The sequence below is a fragment of the Callorhinchus milii genome, unplaced genomic scaffold (genome assembly GCF_018977255.1).
Source record: "Callorhinchus milii isolate IMCB2004 unplaced genomic scaffold, IMCB_Cmil_1.0 Scaffold27, whole genome shotgun sequence".
Taxonomy (NCBI): Eukaryota; Metazoa; Chordata; class Chondrichthyes; order Chimaeriformes; family Callorhinchidae; genus Callorhinchus; species Callorhinchus milii.
This window is the reverse complement of record NW_024704768.1, coordinates 3,859,785-3,879,784: the sequence shown is the minus strand read 5'-3', so window position 1 is coordinate 3,879,784 and position 20,000 is coordinate 3,859,785. Positions and strand designations below refer to the sequence as shown.

Genomic DNA, 20,000 nt, shown 5'->3' with positions numbered 1-20,000 from the left:
GGCGAAACCTTAGGCGGGTTTCCTTACTCCACGCGCACGCGCACGCACACGCACACGCACACGCACACGCCTCTGTTTATCCAACAGTACGTAGGAACCCGGTTGTTAAGTCCAATTGGCAGATCGCTTTCCTGGGGGTAATAATCCCTCCCAAAAAAATCAGTCACTCAATCCACGGCTGTTTGTGCGGACGTCGCCGGGCGCAATCGGCTGCCGTGTTTCGCCCACAAAATACGCAGTCACTACACTTCACAGTGAAGCGCTTTGAGACGTCTCGACGACGTGATCGGGCTCTGTGTCAAACGCCATCATCATTGTCATCATCATTATTATTATTATGTTATTATTATTATTATCATTATCACAGGGTGGGGGTTCTGGAGGGAGGAGATCAGAGGAGCCAATGTGCCCCATTCTCCACCACTCACAACCAAACTCTCCCACCCGACCCCAACTCCCCACAGCCCAGACGAAGCCGAGAGAATTCAATGAATAAGTCAGACCGACATGGCTGACCGTTTGACTGTGGCCTTTAGAATTCTGCTCACGCCCCAACCCGACACACAGGGCTTTGAAATAAACGTCACCGTATTTGCAGCGAACAGATCAAGTGGACAAAGGATTGAGATTGAGAGGGGATTGAGAACACTCAGCAGCTCAGGTTTGAAGCCACTGAGCGCCCGGTGGCTTTAATAGGGTGGGGGCGGGGAGGGAGAGTGGGGTGGGGGTGGGGGGGAGAGAGAGTGAGAGAGGGAGAGAGAGAGAGAGAGAGAGAAACGGGGGGGGGGTGGGTAGGGGGTGGCTGTGAATTGCAATGAAATCAGCTTTTTACAGCAATTCACTACACAGTGTATCCCGTGAAGAGCTTCGAGACGTCTCGACGACGTGATCAGGCTCCGGGCCAACGCCAGGATTATTATTATAATCCTTATTATTATTATATAATAATTATTATTATTAATATTATCATTATCGAAGCCTCTCAAAGCTCCTCACGGGAAACCGCTCTCAAACAATAAGCCTCGCGCTGGACGCAGCATCGACCAACGATGGCAAAGGGACGGAAACAGACTGACTCGACCCAACCAGTCCGCGCCAGTGTTTACACTCAACGCTTTCGTTCCCCCCCCCCCCCCCCGCGTCCCCCCCCCCGCGCCCCACCACTCCGCTCCTCGATCAGTAAATCACTCTCGTCTATTATTAGCTCTACTAATAATTTGGTCGCTCAGCCCACGCCAATAATCCTCGCGCTCGATACACAGCGCCTTATCGACGCCTTCGAGGCGTCTCGAGGCGCTTCGCGGGATAGCCGACTGCGCAGAGCGACGTCCCCGCAAACAGCGCAGGGATTATTACCCCCTCCGCCCCCCACCCTCCCGGAAAGCGATCCGCCAATCGACTAACAACCGGGTTGCTACTGAAAAACAGAGGCGAGGGGTCTAACCCCCGAGAAAACTCTGAAGCAGGTCTTCAGGCGGGGGGGGGGGGGGAGCGAGGCGGGGGACAGAGCCGGGGGACAACTCCCCCAACTAAAATCAGTCAATCGGTCGGTCGTGTGTGATGAGGACCCGACAGTAAATCAGGGCAGCTGTGTCGATTCATCGGAGAGAGAGAGAGAGAGAGAGAGGGTACGGGGGAGAGAGGAAAGAGAGAGAGAGAGAGAGGAGAGAGGGTACGGGGGAGAGAGGAAAGAGAGAGAGAGAGAGAGAGAGAGAGGGTACGGGGGAGAGAGGAAAGAGAGAGAGAGAGAGAGAGAGGGTACGGGGGAGAGAGGAAAGAGAGAGAGAGAGAGAGAGGGGAGGGAGGGAGGGGGCAAGGTGGAGGGATCAAAGGAAGAGAGTGACAGAGTTTGGGGGCGCAGTGACTGAAAGCACAGCCACTGATGGTGGAGGGGACATTGAAAGTCGTGGGTCCACCCCCCACCCCACCGCCCGCCCCAATCCCAATCCCTGGGGGAACACCTCTCTCTCTCTCTCTCTCCCCCCTCCCCCCCCACACTCCCGTTAATTCTTTCTATGCCAAGTCTCCGACTGTGTTTTTCTGCAGCGAGAACATCTTGGCTTCTTCCATCCCCGGTGGCTGTTGAGTAACACATGGCACAGCAGATGGGGCGATTTGGGGTAAAGCAATCGGGAGCGAAAAAAAAAAACACTCAACCGCCCGCCTGTGTTTACTGCGCTTCTCTCCTCTGGATATTCTGAAAATACCCGGCAGTATTATCAGCCGCGACCTGGCCGTTAGTCGCTCAGCTTTTCCGGGGGTAATAATCCCTTCCAAATCAATAATAACTCGGTCACTCCAATCCCACGGCTGTTTGTGGGGACGTCGCGACCGGCCGCCGCGTTGCGCCCGCGATAGCACACAGTCATTAGAGGTCCTAGTAAGTCGGGCGGCGGAAAGTTGGGCCGCGAGAGCGCAGCACGTTCGGGACGCGGTTTTGCAAGCAGCAATGTCAAGTGATTTCGCATTTTAAGAGGGGCCCCGAGGAAGAGAGAGCCACAAGGCCACTGTCTCACCTCATTAAAGTCTCCGCACAACATTCTTGTTAGTATCCAGAGATAACCCTCACAATACCTACAGGGCACACTTGACTTGACAGGAAAGCTCGAGCTGGGCACGTAATTAGAATCGGTACCGTAACACGTTCTGTTTCACCCCCCCACGCCCCCCCCACCCACCCCCCCCCCCCGGGGGCCTTGAGTTTGATTTGGGCGTCAAAGACACACACACACACACACACGCGCGGGGTGGTGGGGGCACAGGTCAGCACAGGTCTCCGATGGGCCGAATGGCCTCCTTCCGCGCTGCCAGATTCGATGATTCTATGATTGTGATGAGTCGATTTTCCGAATTAAGAAACACAGATCGTTCGAGAGGCAAAGACTGATCGGCTGTTTAACTGCGTGGAAAATAGATGTTTTTTTGGGGGGTTAAAAAAAAAAACCCCGGAGGGAACTGTCTCCGGTGACATCCCGGCTTTTAATTGAAAATGTAATTGGAAATTTGGAGTTGCTCGGCCCCAGCCACTGGAACAGGGACGGGGAGTGATTGAGGGGGGGGGAGGGAGGAGGGAGGAGGGAGTGGAGCGATTCAGGTGCGGAGAAATGAACAGTATCTTTCTCTGCAGTCGTTTTGCCTCTCGAGTGACTGGGATACACGGGGTCTTTGCTCAGCTCTAACCCACCGCCCGCGAGATTCTCTCCTGCCCCAAGTTGAACGCGTTAATTAAATGCTTCCCCGAGTCAGGCAGGTAATCCCGAGCCGGGTGTCTCCCTCCGACACCCAACCTGTGGCGGAACAGGCTCGAGGGGGCTGAATGGCCTCCTCCTGTCGCTGTGCTTCTAACTGATGGCTTTACAAAACGCTTTGCTTCGCGTTGGGTTTTCCTGGGGGTGGGGGCGGGGGAGAAGGGGGGGAGAGGGAGGAGGAGGAGGAGACACAAGACCAGGAGATGAAGAGGACCCTCACGACCTCAAACCTCCTGAAACCCCCCCCCATCACTGAGCTGTTCCTTACGCGAGTCCCACAACAGCCAATTCCTCGTGGATTGAGCGATCAATTTATTATTATTTTTTTTAACCATTAGTTTTGCGGCGGCCGTCGCTGTGAGTTAATCCCCAGGACGGGCCTCGCGGGGTCTACCGTCAAGCGCGGTCGCGGAGCGCGGGTTGCGTTTGTGGGCGGAGGCGGCAGCCAACTTGCGCCCAGAGGGGTTCGCGTAACACGGTCGAGGGAGTCAACGACTCGTTTTACTTGGGGGGAATTGTCAGCCAGGACAACGTGCGCGCGAGAGAGAGAGAGAGAGAGAGCGAGAGGGAGAGAGAGGGAGCGAGAGAGAGCTAGAGAGAAAGAGAGAGAGAGCGAGAGAGCGCGCAGCAGGGAGGACGTGGGCTGAGTGTTAAGAGCGTTGGCAGTTTACGAACCGAGGCTCCCAGATAAATGATGCTGAGATAATTCGCCGTCTCTCTCTCCCTCTCTCTCTCCCTCTCTTTGTCTGAGACCTTGTGAGTGTCTGTATAAGACTCTCTTCGTTGTCATGAGCACTTGAGAGGGGAGATTTTTTTTTAAAGGACTGATTTCCTGCTCTGCCTGTAATCGCTCAGTCGCTGATTGCTGAGATAGCTCAGCGATTAGAGCGAGCCAGAGGACCCGGGTTCGATTCCCGGGCGGGTCGGGTCAGGGCGAAACATTGGGCAAGTTTCCTTTACTCCCCCCCACCGCCCCCCCCCCCCCCCACACACACACACACACACACACACACATGCGCGCCTCTGTTTACCAACAGTCACTTGGAACCCGGTTGTTAGTGGGTTGTCGGATCACTTTTCCGGAGATAAGGGGGTGTGGGGCGGGCGGGGGTGGGGGGGGGGGGCGGTGTGGGCGGAGATTTTGGGGCTCTCAAGTCTGTGTAACATTCCCCCCAAAAATATACCAAAACATGATTCCTTCAGATGAATAATGATAATAAGAATAATTTGGTCACTTCAATCCACCACTGTTTGTGGGGACGTCGCTGCGCGCAATTGGCTGTCGAGTTTCACCCCCAAATACACAGTCACTACACTTTATAGCGTATCCTGTGAAGCGCTTTGAGGCGTCTCGAAGACGGGATAAGGCGCTGCGTCAAATGCCAGGATTATTATTAGTATATTATTATTAATCCTTGTGTGTGGGGAAGAGTGTGTGCGTCGGGGAGAGGGTGGTGTGGGGTGGGGGGGGGGTGGGGGGGGGAAAGAGAAAAACTAAGACAAATTGCATCCATCAGTTACTTTCATCAGCTCCTGAGACAGAGATGATCTGGTGAGAGGTTGAGCATCAGAGAGGAGCAGAACTGACTTAAATGAAAGCAACTGATTGCACACGAGTGGCTCTGATTACCTCTCCTCCAGGACACGTGGGTTCTGCCCTCACAGTGGGAGCGCAGGAGCAATCATCGTCTGGCTATGTCCCCCCCCACCCCCCAACACCCCCTCAGAGGCTAAACTCCAACCTCACGACCTCTCAATCCTGCCAGACCCAAAAAGCTCTTCGGAGAGTAGCTGAGGGTTTATTAAGAAGAGATAAATAAGTAATAATAATCCTGGCAATTGACACAGCGCCTGATCAGGTCATCGAGACGCCTCAAAGCGCTTCACCGGATACGCTGTCAGGTGTAGTGACTGCGTATTTCGTGGGCGAGTGAGTGGGTGGGTGGGTGGGTGGGTGAGTGAGTGAGTGAGTGAGTGAGTGAGTGAGTGAGTGAGTGAGTGAGTGAGTGAGTGAGTGAGTGAGTGAGTGAGTGAGTGAGTGGGAGAGAGTGAGAGAGAGAGAGAGAGCGAAAGAACCTCTTTTTTTTACCAATAGCCCAAACCCGGCCTATAAACCTGTATTTCTGAGCAGGAGAGTGTGGATTCCTGTCCCACTCGACCCCACCCCAACCCCCATCACCCCCCCCCCACCCACCCCCACACACACACAGAGAAGATTGTGGTTTCAAGCCCCAAATTAGGACCCAGACCTCATATAATCTGGTCTGACGCTCCAGTGGGTTCTGGGGGTCGTGATGGAGTTGAGTTGAGATGTCCTCCTGATGTGAAAGGCGCTACAGAAAATGTCAGGATTATTATTTTCCTAATAATAATAATTATTTACCAGCCTTCAACTGCTCGGCTATCATTATTACCTCCATTTCCCCCCCCACCCCCCCCCAACCCCCACCTCCGTCATTCTCTCTCTCTTTCCTCTCTCTTTCTTTCTTTTTCTCTCCTCCCTCTGTATTTCTGCTCTATCTCTCTCGCCCTTCTCTCTCTTGCTCTTCTTTCTGTCTCTCTCTCGCTCTCTCTCCAGCATCGCAATGCCTTCGGGAACGAAGCATTAAAACTGTTCTGTAAACAATATGCTACAGATTAGAATTACATGGGTCTGGCAGCGGGTTGGAGAGGAATAAAGCAAATCATAGTGTCTTGGATTTGTTCTCAAGGCTCTCCGATATCATTAGAGCTGAATTACTGTCCTGAATCTCTGCGTGTTCTTCATTATCCTTTTGTCTTTCCCACAGCTTCTCTGTGCAACTCTGGGCTGAAGGGAAAGCAATTCAAAGGCACCTTTTCGAACCCAGTTAGACGGCCGTTCTAATGGACGCAAAGGGTTGATGTGGAGTTTCCCTGTATCTTAGCGGTTCGAACCGCTTGCAAGTTTCCTTACTCCGCACACACACACACACACACACACCTCTGTTTAACTGGAGTGAGGAAACTTGCCCGATGTTTCGTCCTGTCCTGTCCTGTCCTGGCCCGCCTGGGAATCGAACCCAGGTCCTCTCGCTTGCGAGGCGAAGGCTCTAACCACCGAGCTACAGGACAGCCCCGAAGCCTGGTGGACGGGATTCTCAGACAGCAGAGAGCAACAGCTCGAGCGCCGTCAATGAGCTTCTCTCGCAGTGTGTTGTGAGAGCGAGAGCAGCCCCCGAATTACTGCCAATTAATTCAGTACAAAATCTAAACATGCGTCAGCGTTGGACTAAACAGACAGAGAGCTCCTGCCAAGTCCTTATTTAAGGACGCTCCATCTAATTGCTGCCTATTTTCCTCCCTGAGCAGATGCTCCTCACCAGGACAGAACCACGTCAGGCTGCCAAAGGCAAGTCAACAGCAGATGACTGTGTGTTAACGGGAAGAGAAAAGCAACAGATTGGAGCTCGCTCAGGATCAGAGGAAAGTGGTTGATTTTTCCGATCGGCCAAGGCAAAAGGCTCCCAATTTCCCCCCTCACTCCCCTCTCCCCCACTCCCTTCTCTCCCCCCCCCACCACCGCCGTTGAAATCAATGATCATTCCATTCCTTGCATCCGGTAAACCTCCTTCTCATCACATGGCAGGTGGAGTAACTGTTAAGAACAGAGACGGCTTCACTTGATCTCGGTGGAGTCCCTGGAGCTCAGCGGTTAGAGCCCTCTCGCCTCGCAAGTCAGAGAGGACCCGGGTTCGATTCCCGGGTGGGTCAGGTCAGGGCGAAATCTTAGACAAGTTCTTGACTCCCCACACACACACACACACACGCACGCGCACACGCCTGTGTTTACCAGCAGTCAGTAGGAACCCGGTGGTTAGTCGAGTGGCAGCTCGCTTTTCCGGGGGAAATAATCCCTCCCCAATTCTTTTTAATTCAAAATAATACACGGTCAATTCGCTTTAAAGTGTATCCCGTGAAGCGCTTTGAGGCGTCTCGAGGACTTGATTCTTTTTTCCATGATCAGAGAGAGAGAGAGAGAGAGAGAGGGAGAGAGAGAGATATGGGGGGGAAAGAGAGAGAAACAGGGGGGGTTAATAAATATATATATATAGAGAGAGAGAGGGGTGTGGGGGGAGGGAGAGACAGAGAGAAAAGAGAGAAACCTTTGGAACGAAGACCCAAGTTATTTCAGCGTCAAGCAAAGGTATGAAAGTGGCTTCGATGTTCCCAGTCGCGTTGAGTGGGGGAAAAAAAAATCAAATGGAATTTTAATACAATTTTGTGTCGGACTCGAGGCGACGAAAGAGATATTTGATGACTTCCAGTCGAATGTGAAACGACGCCTGAGGTCCGTGACGGGGACTTGACAGAACCCTTTGAAGGCCTCTCCGACCGTCAGAACAGCGATTGCCGGCCGCTCGCTTTGAAGACGGAAAACAACCCCGAGAGAAAGCCAACGTCCATATTTTTTTTAATTAGTATTATTACTAATTGGTATCATTAATAAAAATCACCGTCGCGCTGGGATTCACGCGGTTGTACTGTCGCGCGTGGTTTTTTTTTCCGGGCGAAACACGGAAGACATTCTGCGCACAGCGACGTGCCCACAGATATCCGTGGTTTATTTCATCTGTGGGGGGGGGGGGGTGGGAGGGGGTGGTTTTGAGGGGGAGTGGTGGGGTGGGGTGGGGGGGAAGGGGGAGGTTTAACGTATTACACTAATAATATTAATAATAATCCGGTCACTTAATCCACCGCCGTTTGTCGGGACGAAACGCGGCAGCCGATTGCGCCCAGAGACGTCCACACAAACAGTCGTGGGTCGAGTGACCTAATTATTATTATTATTATTATTTTTTGAAAGGATTATTACCCCCGGAAAAGTGATCCAACAACCGGGTACCTAATAGCTGGTAAACAGAGGAGTGTGTGTGTGTGTGTGTGTGGTGGTGGGGAGTGGAGAGTACCCAACGTTTCGCCCTGACCCGCCCGGGAATCAAACCCGGGTCCTCTGGCCTGCGAGGCGTGGGGTCTAACCCCCGAGCCATGGGAGGTGGTGGGGGGGGAGAGGGGGGGAAACGGCAGCCCTGAAGGTGTAGGTAAACAGAGACGAACGATGCAGTGAGAGACAGCGGCTCACACATAGCTAATAACGATTGACCTCCCGCTGTCAAACTGGGAGAATCGAGGCTTTCTCTGCGTTCGCCTGTGGTGCTCGAGTAACTGAACACACGTCACTCCCACACTAAGTGCTCGAAACAATACGGAACCCGTGTACTTGTTCTGCTCTCCCTTGAGAGGGTTTAACTTTTCTTCTGAGCTCAAAGATACGTTGGCGGAGGTTGTCTTCAAACGAAGGAGACGGAGAGAGAGAGAGAGAGAGAGAGAGAGAGAGGGAGTGAGAGGGGGGTGGGGCGGGGGGGTTGAGAGGGGGAGGGAGTGAGGGAGGCAGAGAGAGAGCGAAAGAAGGGAGAGAGAAAGAGCGAGAATAAAGAGGAAAGAGAGAGAAATTGAGACGGAAGAGCGACAGATACAAAGAGAGAGAGAGAGAGAGAGAGAGGGGGTGGGGGGGGGGGGGGGGAGGAGAGAGAGCCAAAGAGAGAAAGGCAAAGAGAAAGGAGAGAGAGAGAGGGGGGGGGGCGGAGGGATGAAAAAAAGGCTTCCGAATGAGATTTCAGTTGCGTTTCCAGGAATTTGAACACATTGAAATACAGTCTCTAATTTATTATTAATAATAAAACATTTCGCCCACAAAATAGACAGATAATTCGCTTCACGGTGTATCCCGAGGGGCTTTGCGGCAGCTCGAAGGTGTGATCAGGCGCTCCATCAAACGTGAGGATTATTATTATTATAATTATTATTCTTAGTATTATTATTATTATTATCTGTCTGTGTGGAGCTCACAAGTCGCGGTGGACGGATGTCCACGTGGAAAATGCACAGAAATCTAAATTATCTCCAAAATCCTCCCCCAGGTGTGAAAATTCATTGCCTCCATCAACCACGGGAGCAAACCGGAGAAAATCATCTGCTCAGTCCCCCACCAGACAGCGAAAGGACAAAACACCATTGATTTCCCCTCCGGCTAACTATGTCCTCATCTGAAGCACATTTCCACTAGGTCTGGCTTTGCCGTCTTAATCTCTCCCCCCACACACACACAACACACACACACCTACCTCACTCCCCCCCACACCTTCCCCCCCACCGCCCCCCTCTCTCTCTCTCCATCCAATCCAACCCGCCGCCCGAAAAATAAAAAAAAATCCATACTTTTCTTTCCAATTTCATGCTCATTTCATTCCATTTTGCTCAGGTCAATAACTGGTTATGTTTGACACAGATTTGGAAACCATTTATTGGCAGATACGTTCTGTGGGGGGGAACGTCTTATTGTCTTCTCTCCAACCTGTGTCCCTGGTGTCCTGACAGACCACAGAGCAATCTGTGTATGGCTCAGGGCTGGAGCACACTCCCCCCCCCCACCCCCTCTCCCCCCCCCTCCCCGAATATAGAAAATCTTAGAGAGCTACAGCTCTCACACCCGACCACTCGGCTCATCGTGGAGTCCTGTGGCTCAGGGGTTAGACCCCTCGCCTCGCAAGCGAGACGACCCGGGTTCGATTCCCAGGCGGGTCAGGACAGGGCGAAACTTTGGGCAAGTTTCCTTACCGCCACCGCCCCCCCCCCCCCCACCACCACCGCACACGCCTCTGTTTACCAGTAGTAATTAGGAACCCGCTTGTCACTCGATTGGCGGTTTGCTTTCCAGGGGGTAATAAACCCTTCAAAAAAATGTATTAATAATAATTATAATTTCGCCCTCAAAATACGCAGTCACTACACTTCACAGCGTATCCCGCGAAGCGCTTTGAGGCGTCTCGAACGGGTGATGGGGCGCTGTGTCGAATGCGAGGATTACCATCACCGTCAAAAGTGCGGAATATATAAAACCCAACAAAAATAAAACAGAGGCTCAAATAAACAACAGCGCCCGGACACGAGGGTTCCTCCGGCTGATCTGACAGTTGCTTCAATGAACTTTTCACGGAGATTAATGCCTTGCTGGGGGGGGAGCGGGGAGGGGGGGGGGGCGCGTTCGATGAATACTCCTATTCGTAGCCCTTGTGCCGATTCCAATCCAAATGCGTCTGTTCTGATGGTGACTGATGAGAATTGCCTTTGTCACCGGCTGTTCTGATAAACACTGCCACACATTCCAACCCAATACTCACCTTTTCCTCCCTCTCTCCCCCCCCCCCCCCCCCCCCCCGGCCCCCCGGCCGCTCCCTGACAGCCCATCTGTTGAGCTGCTTTTGGCTGCGAATTATCATATTAATTTTCCTGCGTGAATTTCGGTGCTTATCGCAGTGAGCGGTGTCAGCGAGAAGCAATGGAGCAGTTTTCCGCTCCGTGAGTTCACAACTGGCTGATGCCAAGGGCTCGCTCTCTCTCTCTCTCTCTCTCACACACACACTTTCTCACCCTCCGCCAACATATTTCAGTGGGTTTTTAAAATGGCCCTATTCTGACTGACGCACCTTAATAATTAATCGGTGACATTTGCTACGAGACTTCGTGAGATGACCAGATGGGTTCGGAGGAAGATGACCCTTTGCCCTTTCCGATCCTCACCTATTCCCCACCCCCCCCCCACCTTCCAGACCCCCGCCCTACCATTTCCCACCCCATCGCAGCGTCGAGCTGCTTTTTTAAACGCGTGTAGTGACTGTGACGGCGAAATGTCCTGCGAACGGAAACGGAGCCAGTGACTGATGTTAGCCAGGACACCGGGAGAGAGAGAGAGAGAGAGAGGGAGGGAGAGAGACAGACAAACTCCCTTCTCTTTCCAAATAGCGCGGGAGGATCTTTAACATCCACCTGATCAGGGCACAGACACGGAGTGAAGTTTAACGTGGAGTCCTGGAACTCAGTGGTTAGAGCACTCGCTTTGCAAGTGAGAGACCTGAGTTCAATTCCAGGCAGAGGGCGAAACCTCGGGCAAGTTTCCTTACTCCACACAGAGCCTAATAATAATCCCTCCAAAACCAAAAACAATAATAAATTGGTCATTTTCAATCTACGACACTTTGTGGGACATTACTGTGCGCAATTGGCTGCCGCGTTCGCCCACAAATATACAGTCAATTCACTTTACAGTGTGTTCTGTGAAGCGCTTTGGGACGTCCTCTCCCGACGTGAAAAGCGCTATATCAAATGCGAGGATTATTATTATTATTATTATAACGTCTCGCCTGCAAGGCTGGAGGTTAAGGCAGAAAATACAGATAAATAGGGCTTTTCCACAGGCTCAGTACGGACATGAGGGCTTAAAGCACTTTGAGACGCCCAGAAGACATGATAAGGCCCTGTATCAAATGGCAAGGATTATTATTATTACTAATATTGTTATTATTCGAAGGAACTCCAAACGCGATCTAATATTGGGCCCCACATCCCTGAATCTGCCTCTGCTGTTAAGTGACGACTTGTACCCACTGACGCGTCCTTTCGAAGCTTCGAAAAAGCCTTAAAACTTTTACCTTCAAACCATTTAAATCGCAGGTTCGCAAAGCATTTAGTGCGAACTAAATCCATAAAGCCTTCTGACTCTTAAACCACTCTCTCTTCTCTCTCTCTCTCTCTCTCTCTTAATCTCTCGCTCTCTCTCTCTCTCGGTCGTCACGCTATCAAAAAAAACCTTACAAACAGTGGACTTTTAATCCTGATTTAAGCGAAACATTTCAGCCCGAGTTGGGTTTGGGCAATTCAGGAAAAGTGGAGAGAGAGAGAGAGAGACAGAGAGAGAGAGAGAGAAAAAAGAGGTGCGTTTTAGCAGATGAGAAGTGACTTCAAAAAGGAGTCTCGCTTTGAGCAAACATTTCAATTTAAGAACCTTGTTCCATGGAAATTCAGCATTAAATAATGTTACGTTATTTATGAGCCGAGATAGTCTCTTGCTGAAATGCTTGGATTAATTTTCTGCTATCTTCTCGCTGTAGCTCCTGAAGTTAAACCAGCCGTGAAGATTCGGTCTTGCCGTCTCCTTCCCCCACCCACTCTCTCTCTCTCTCACCTCCGCGCTCTCCCTCTCTCTCTCTCTCGCGCTGAACATTGTTCTCGGTTCAAGACCTGATGTCACGAACCCTCTTATCTCATGGTTTAGGCTGATGTTCCAGTGCAGGGGGTGGGTGGGGGGGGGGGTGTGGGAGAGAGAGAGAGCACTGCAAATTAAATCAAATTGAATTATTAAATCGGCTGCAAAATATACAGTCGTGATTACAGCGTAGCGGGTGCAAAGAGTTGGAGACGGTGCCCGATGACGGCCTCGAGGCATCTCAAAGCGCTTCACGGAATCCACGGGAGAGTGGACTGTCCCTATAAAAGCTTCGAGGCCACCACCGACGACAGCAACTTGGATTTACGTCGTGCCCTCCACGCCAGACGGCGGCTCAGAGCGCTTTAAGACGTCCTCACGACCCGGAAGTCGAGGATTCATCGTCATTATTAATTATCATGATGATTATTCCGATTAGAAATATTTCCTGGCTCAGCGTCCGGGGGAGGTCTGCGGTCGGTGGCTCTCGATGGGAGAGCGGTTTTGACCACGTCATGTTTAACCTCGTGTCCTTAACTCCCATTTCCCCCCCCAAAACGGTCAGGCGGACGGCAAGACACCGGCTCTGTTGGAAAAACGGCTCCATTGACGCGGGGTTAGTTTGATGAAAATGTCCATTTTGGGGCTCATGTAACACTCTGATTGTTCATCCCCCGTCTCCACTCTGCGCTGTTTATTTACCGGAGCCGATCGACGAGAGGGAATCACTCTCAAACACCCGGTTAATAGGATTCCGTTCAAAAGGAATACAGTTTAGACGGCGGGAGAGGAATGTGCTTTACTAATGGGTTTTAGTGGAATCTGTAGACATTTATTTGGGATATGGGATATGTACACACACACACCCCCACCCCCATACACACCACGCACACCTATACACACACACACGCCCCACACACCTATACACACACACACGCCACACACACCTATACACACACACACGCCACACACACCTAAACACACACACGCGCCACACATCTATGCAAACACCACACACACCTATACACTCATCCCCATACGCACCACACACACCCCCATACACCCCCCGCACATCTATACATACCCCCCATACACACACCACACCCCCCCCCCATCTATACACAACACCCCCATACACCCCCCCACATCTATACACACACCCCCATACACACACCACAGCCCCCCCCACATCTATACACAACTCCCCCCATACACACCCCCCACATCTATACACACACCCCCACACACACCACACACGCGCTCCCACGCACCTATACACACACACCGCACCGCACACACCAAACCTCACACCCACACCAGTGTCAGTTGTCCCGTCTGCTCAACCGACACCTGGTGCGATGCGTGATAGCAGACTGAGAGCCTGATGACCATGGGGTGGGGAGGGGGAGATGGGAGAGAGATGTGCGGGGACGGGGGGTCGGGGGGGGGGGGAACGGGGGAGAAAGTAGGACGGAAACAAACGAAATAACAATTCCGCAAACTGGTGATGCCAAGTAACGGAGCGGTTGCTACAGAAACGAGGATCAGCTACGGCAGGTTAAACCCTGACAATGTGTCAGAACATTTATTTCACATTTCAAAGGGGTGACCTGCGATTACAGGGGGAAATCTGAGAGCGAGAGAGAGCGAGAGAGAGAGCGAGAGCGAGAGAGAGAGAGCGAGAGAGAGCGAAACAAATTCCCATCAGAGCTTCTGAAGAAATGTATCTTCAGAGGAAAGAGAGACAACGCACTGAGAGACAATATTTATGCAGCCGGTCTCGTGTTAGCTTCCCAATACACTGCTGAGAGAGAGAGAGAGAGAGAGAGAGACACACACACACACACAGTGTGCCCCCAGGCCTCTCTCTCTACCCCCCCCCCCCCACTCCCTCTCTCTCGGTGCCCCTCTATGCCGTTCCCATCGCCCCAGCCCCCCGCCAGGCTCCGCTGGCTCCCATCGGATCGATTGCAAGATCCTCGCTCTCACCTACAAATCCCTCCACACGCCCATCACCTCCTTATCTCCCACACCTTCTGCCGACCCCGGGGATCGTACCGCCTGCTGAAGTGCTGGTGAGCCCACAAAATACACAGTCACCGCACTTTACGCTACAGCCCGTGAAGCGCTTTTCGTACACCTCCCCCTTGCATTTGATACGGCGCCTTGTCACGTCTTCGAGACGTCTCAAAGCGCTTGACAGAATGGCCTGTAAAGTGTAGTGACCGTGTTTTGTGGGCAAAGGGATTATTAACCCCCCCCCTCCCACCCACTGCCAATCAACTAACAAGCGGGTTCCTACTGACTGTTGGGTAAACAGAGGTGTGCGCGTGTGTGGGGGGGCGGTGTGGGGAAGGGGGTGGGGGGGAGTAAGGAAACTTGCCCAACATTTTGCCCTGTCCTGACCCGCCCGGGAATCAAACCCTCGCTCGCGAGGCGAGGGCTCTAACCCCTGAGCTACAGGGATTCCACAGCGAGGTCTCCTCTGAGCCTTTGCCCTCTCCCATCCATTGTGACCCCGTTTACCTGGATAAGCACAAAGAAAATCCAGCCCCGGGTGCCCCGAGAGGGGCTGATGACCGCTCTATAAATAGCCTCTCGGTGATAATTAGTTTTCGCGTATTTACTTTCTTTAGATGTCACGGATCCCAAATTAATTCCCGCGTTGAGAGCCATCTGTCAGGCAGACGAGCGCGGAACATTCGAGCTGAGTTACACGAATCCTTCGCTCTCTCTCTCTCTCCTCTGAACATCCACAGGTCGGGGAATAAACCAAGAATTCAAGGTCCAACACATGGAACTGGAAGCAGACGCTTTGCAAACTGCGTACCGTGAGCAGTCGTCCAAGAGGAAGCCGCAGACGGTATCTTTTTTTTTTTCCCCCCCACTGTTGTCAACATCGTTAATAGTTGGGGGTAGAAACACTACATCCTCTGGTGGTGGTGGTGGTGGTGGTGGGGGGGAGATCGCCCACAAAAAGACGCAGTCACTACGCTTCGCAGTGTCGCCTGTGAAGCGCTTCGAGACGTCTCAAAGCCCCGATAGGGCGGCTGTTACCAAACGCAAGGATTATTATTATTATTTTAATTATTAATCCAGAACAAGGAGGGGGCATCAGCGTACATTTGGAGCTCGGCTAATTAGGAGTGAAATCAAGGCCAACGGAGGCTGACAATTTTGCCGCCAGAGACGACCCACAGACAGCTCCGGAAATGAGCGAGCGACCCAGTGCGTTTGGAGGAGGAGTGTTGGGGCGATCGCACCACGACTTTCCCCCGAAATCCCGCCACGTGCTTTGTCTTACGACACTCGAGACGAGGCGGGTCTCGGCAGAGACCCCCCCCCCCCCCCCCCCCCCCCCCACCCCGGCCCTGATTTGGAAGCTGTGGTTCCATTCGGTTTCCCAACTCCCGACTGTTTGTGGGGACGTGTAATTGACATCACCCCATCAACGGGGTGGGGGTGGGGGGGGGGATGTTGATTTGTTGGGTGTTTTAGGCGATTCTCTCATTCACCCCCAACCACAACCCCCCCTCCCCCCCCACCCTCCCCGCACAAACCCCCCCCAACCCCGAGCTTTTCCAAGTTCTCGATAATAATAATACTTGTGTTTGACGCAGTGCCTCATCACGTCATCGAGACGTCTCAAAGCGCTTCGCAGGACTGAGTGCAGAGTGGAGTGACTGTGCGTTTTGTAGGCGAAATGCAGGATACTGACGTCTGTTCCTCCCCCCACCCCCGCCCCAAAATTCTCTCCCCCTCCCCCCACCCCTCGTTCTCCCCCAGTCTCTCCTCCCCTCTCCCCTCCCTCACCATCCCTCCCCCCAAACCCCCCCCCCCACCCCCCACACAGACAAACACGCAAGAAAATGGTGATTCATGAAAAGGGTGAAGCTCAGCAAAAAAAAAAAAAAGCGCCGGTGGGGGGGGGTGTCTGTGCCTTCAGCGGCTGCTGTACGCAGGTCACTAAATTATACTCCGTCTCATCAGGAACCTACAGCGGACAGTAACGATCTTAAACTTATCGATCGCTCCCGAAACTCGACCTCGGCCCGAAAACACACAGTCACTACGCTTTACGGTCGAACCCCGGCAGAGGTCCTGCCCGCGTGAAAGGCGCCGTCTCAACCGCGAGGCTCGCTGGTGTGAGGACGCACGGCCCCACTTGGCTTCCACCCGAGCTGTTCCGGAGCTATAAATCCCCGGGAACGTGTCAGGTTCGCTCCGGCGGATGTCTCGTTGACGACCGGTGTTTTTTTTTTTTTTTTTCGGTGTGAAATCAATTAAATTCGCAGCAACGCGAACTTTCGCTGATAGTTTCAAAACCGCTCAGTGAAAAAATAATGAGCTTTGGCTTTGGTTTTCAAGGTAATGGATTTTTTTTTTTTTATTTGCCTCGATAAGACCCGGGTGTCCCCGTCTGATATTAACTGATGCCTCTTGTTCCCTTTGTGCTCATTAAAGACTCTGCCGTCGTTTGACTCCAGTGGGACCGTTGACTCAAGGCTTTCCCTAAGCTTTGTGCCCCCCCCCCCCCACCCCGCGCGCCCACCACACCCCTCCCGCACCATTCCACTCAACAAAACTGTCCATTCCTCCCCCCCCCCCACCCCCACCGCCACCGCCTCGAGCATCTTCACATAGACACCTCTGCCCATCAATGGGGTGTAACATTTCCTTCACCAGGGATCATACTCGGCGATTTACAGCGCGTGAGGAGGCCATTCGGCCTATGGAGAAGCTTCACTGACTCTCAGAACAAGTTGTCCATTCAGCCCCTCTATCCTTCATAGAATCGTAGAATATGACAGCGCAGAAGGAGGCCATTCGGCCCATCGTGCTCTTTGGAAGAGGCACCAACTAGTCCCGCTGCCCCGCCCTCCCCTCCCCCCCCCCCGCCCCGCCCGCCCTTTTCCCCATATCCTCGCAAGTTTGTCCTCTTCAAGTCCCTTTCCGATTCCCTTTTGAAAGACAGTAATGAATCCGTTCCCACCTCCCTTTCAGGCCGTGCGGTCCAGATCGCAATGACTCCTCTGCCCGTGGAAAAAAATACCCTTCATCTACCTATCTACCTGCCCACATCCCCCCTCCCCCACACCACACCCCCCCCTATCCAAACGCACAACAGACTCTGCCTCTATCACCTTACTCGACAGGGCGTTGACAGTTCTGGGTGTCTAAACATTTCACCTAAGGTCTCCCTTTGTGCTCGTGGTCATCGGATATCTCCGTCTCTCGAACCGCAGACATTCACGGCACAGAAGGAGGCCATTCGGGTCACTGCGTCTGCTTTGACTCCCTCGAGAGCCTTTCAATCCACCCTTTCCTTTCCTCCCAAACTGACTCGTTTTGGAACTAGTGACCGACTCCCCTACCAGTGGAAACAGCGTCTCCCCAGTCACCTTCAACGTGAGCATCAGCCGAGACTGTGAGCTCAAAGACCCCGACGTTATGGGGCTTGAACCCACAACCCTCTCGCTCAAGGGAGGGAGACGGAGAGGGCTTCTGACCGAGCACAGGCTGACACACGAAACCACAGTGAGAACAGCGAGAGAGCTCCTGCCAACTGTGCTGGGCTGCGCTTGGGGGGGTGGGGGGGGGGGACTCGAAACGCTGAACAGTTGCGGAGCCGGAGAGAGAGAGAGAGAGAGAGAGAGAGAGTGGGGGGGGGGGGGGTGACTGTAGGACGGTCGAAGAGGAAGGTCTTCAGTCCCGATCTGAAGATGGGCAAAGGGGGGGGCGGGGAAAGGGGTGTTGGGGGGGTGCAGTTGAAGAGGAGGGTTTTGAGACGTGCCTTGGAGGAAGGAAGGGAGGGAGGGAGTGGGGATGGGGGGGGGGGGCGAAGCGGGTGGAGGGGAGAGAAGGTGCGGGGCGAAGGGGGTGTGGGCTGGAGTTCCGACAGAGAGAGAGAGAGAGAGAGAGAGACAGACAGCGGAGGGAGATTGCTGTCTAATGGGACTGCACAGTCGGCTTCCGGCCATCGCGAGCTGAGCTCCGAGCCACGCAGCGCGAGAGAGAGCGAGAGAGCGAGAGCGAGAGAGAGCGAGAGAGAGAGCGAGAGAGAGAGAGAGAGCGAATGTGAGGTGAGCGCAGCCTCACAGGGTTTCTCCTCACAGCGAGAGCTCCGCGCGAGGGAGCGATCGGCCTTCGCTGACGAAGGTCTTCAAAGCGGTTTGCGCCGTCGAGGTCGCAAGTCCTTTCTCTCTCGGTTCCACCATTATCATCACCTTCATCGTCGCCAGATTCCTCCGCGTCTCTCCCACCCCCCGACCCCACCCCCACTCCTTTCCCGCAGACGCCCCCCCCCCCCCAACCCCCCAACCCCAACTTCCGCAACAATCTCTGCCCCGAAGAAGAAGAAGAGTCACTTTAGGTCACCCCTCCATTCCCAAACTTCGCCCCAAGTTCTTGCCAATGGAACATAACTGTTAGACAATGCACAGAGGTTATGGGGGGGGGGGCGGTGGGGGGGTGGGGGGGTGGGCGGTGCGTGGGGGCAAGTGGTGGGGGGGAGAAGGGGGGGTGTAAGGGGAAAAGGGGGTGTTCTGTGCTGTAATACGCTTTGATTCTACGCTTTGTGCACTCCTGTTTATAACAGTCAATGTGGCATACAACCTACTTCCTGTGCCCACAGGAAGTCATCTCAAAGTGATGTCATTGGCGACCCAGAATTGGTCCCGGCGGCCATTTTGAATTCCCGCTATAACGCGAGGGGTGGGGGGGGGGGGGGGGGGGAGGGCTTAGGGTTACACCAAATCACGGAATCAAAACATACGTCTGGAGAGCAAAATAAATCTACAATCTCCAGGTTTAAGCCCCGTCACTCCAGACTGGAAACTTACACAGACACAGGTTTAAACTACTTTGTAGATATAGGTAATACATTCCACCCCCCACCACACACACACCCACACACCCACCCACACCCCTCCCGCCACCCACACCCCACCGTCAGAAACCCTTCCTTAACTTTCCTGCTCAGACTCTACGGCAGAACAAAACCCAAGTCAAAGCAGCAACAGGCACGTCCCCGCCATTTGCACAACCCTCGTGAGGGAACCCCAACTAGAAATTGTGCATTCAAGACACCAAAGGACCCCTTTGCCCCAATTACACCCACAACACACACTCAACACACACACACACATTGGTTTCCAATCAACCCAATGGCCAACACTTTCATCTTATGCCCTCAAAAACAAGACACGCCAACACAGAAGCTACTTCCCACCAAATCACCCACCGCCCACCCCCAACGGAATGGAAAGCCAAAGGCAAACGGCACTCACGATCTTGAAGTCTTGCGCGGTGCAGAACTCTCCCCTGAAGATGCAGTGGAGGAGCATGTCCTTCATGTCGTGGCCGGCTCTGGCGTAGAACTCCCTCATGTTGAAAGGTTTGGGTTTGAAGTTCCTGAAGTTGGCCTTTTCCACCAGGGCTTCGAGGATGTGTCGCTCGGCCAGGTGGGGGTCTGGGATCTCGTACCTGTTGTTGAGGAGGGTCAGGAGCTCCCCAGCGTGGTAGAGGTCATTCTTGGTGATCTTACTGAACCTGAACTCGTTGAGGTTGCAGATGGTGATGGCTGGGAAGGTCATGTTGGTGGCGCTGATCTCGTCCAGTTTGGTGACGTGAGGGTATTGGAAGTAGTACTGGATCCTCTGAGTGCAGGTGTGCACCAGGAACGACAAGGA

At 53.2% G+C, this 20,000-nt stretch overlaps 1 protein-coding gene across 2 annotated transcripts in view; it reads right to left on the bottom strand.

Moving 5' to 3' along the window:
* asic1b (acid-sensing (proton-gated) ion channel 1b) overlaps positions 1-20,000 on the bottom strand; it is a 32,020-nt gene that overhangs the window by 10,402 nt on the left and 1,618 nt on the right. For both annotated transcript variants that reach the window (XM_042344276.1, XM_042344277.1), the window contains exon 2: positions 19,599-20,000. This exon is cut by the window's right edge and continues 168 nt beyond it. In XM_042344276.1, the coding sequence (XP_042200210.1) occupies positions 19,599-20,000 (402 nt within the window). The remainder of the gene's footprint in view (positions 1-19,598) is intronic.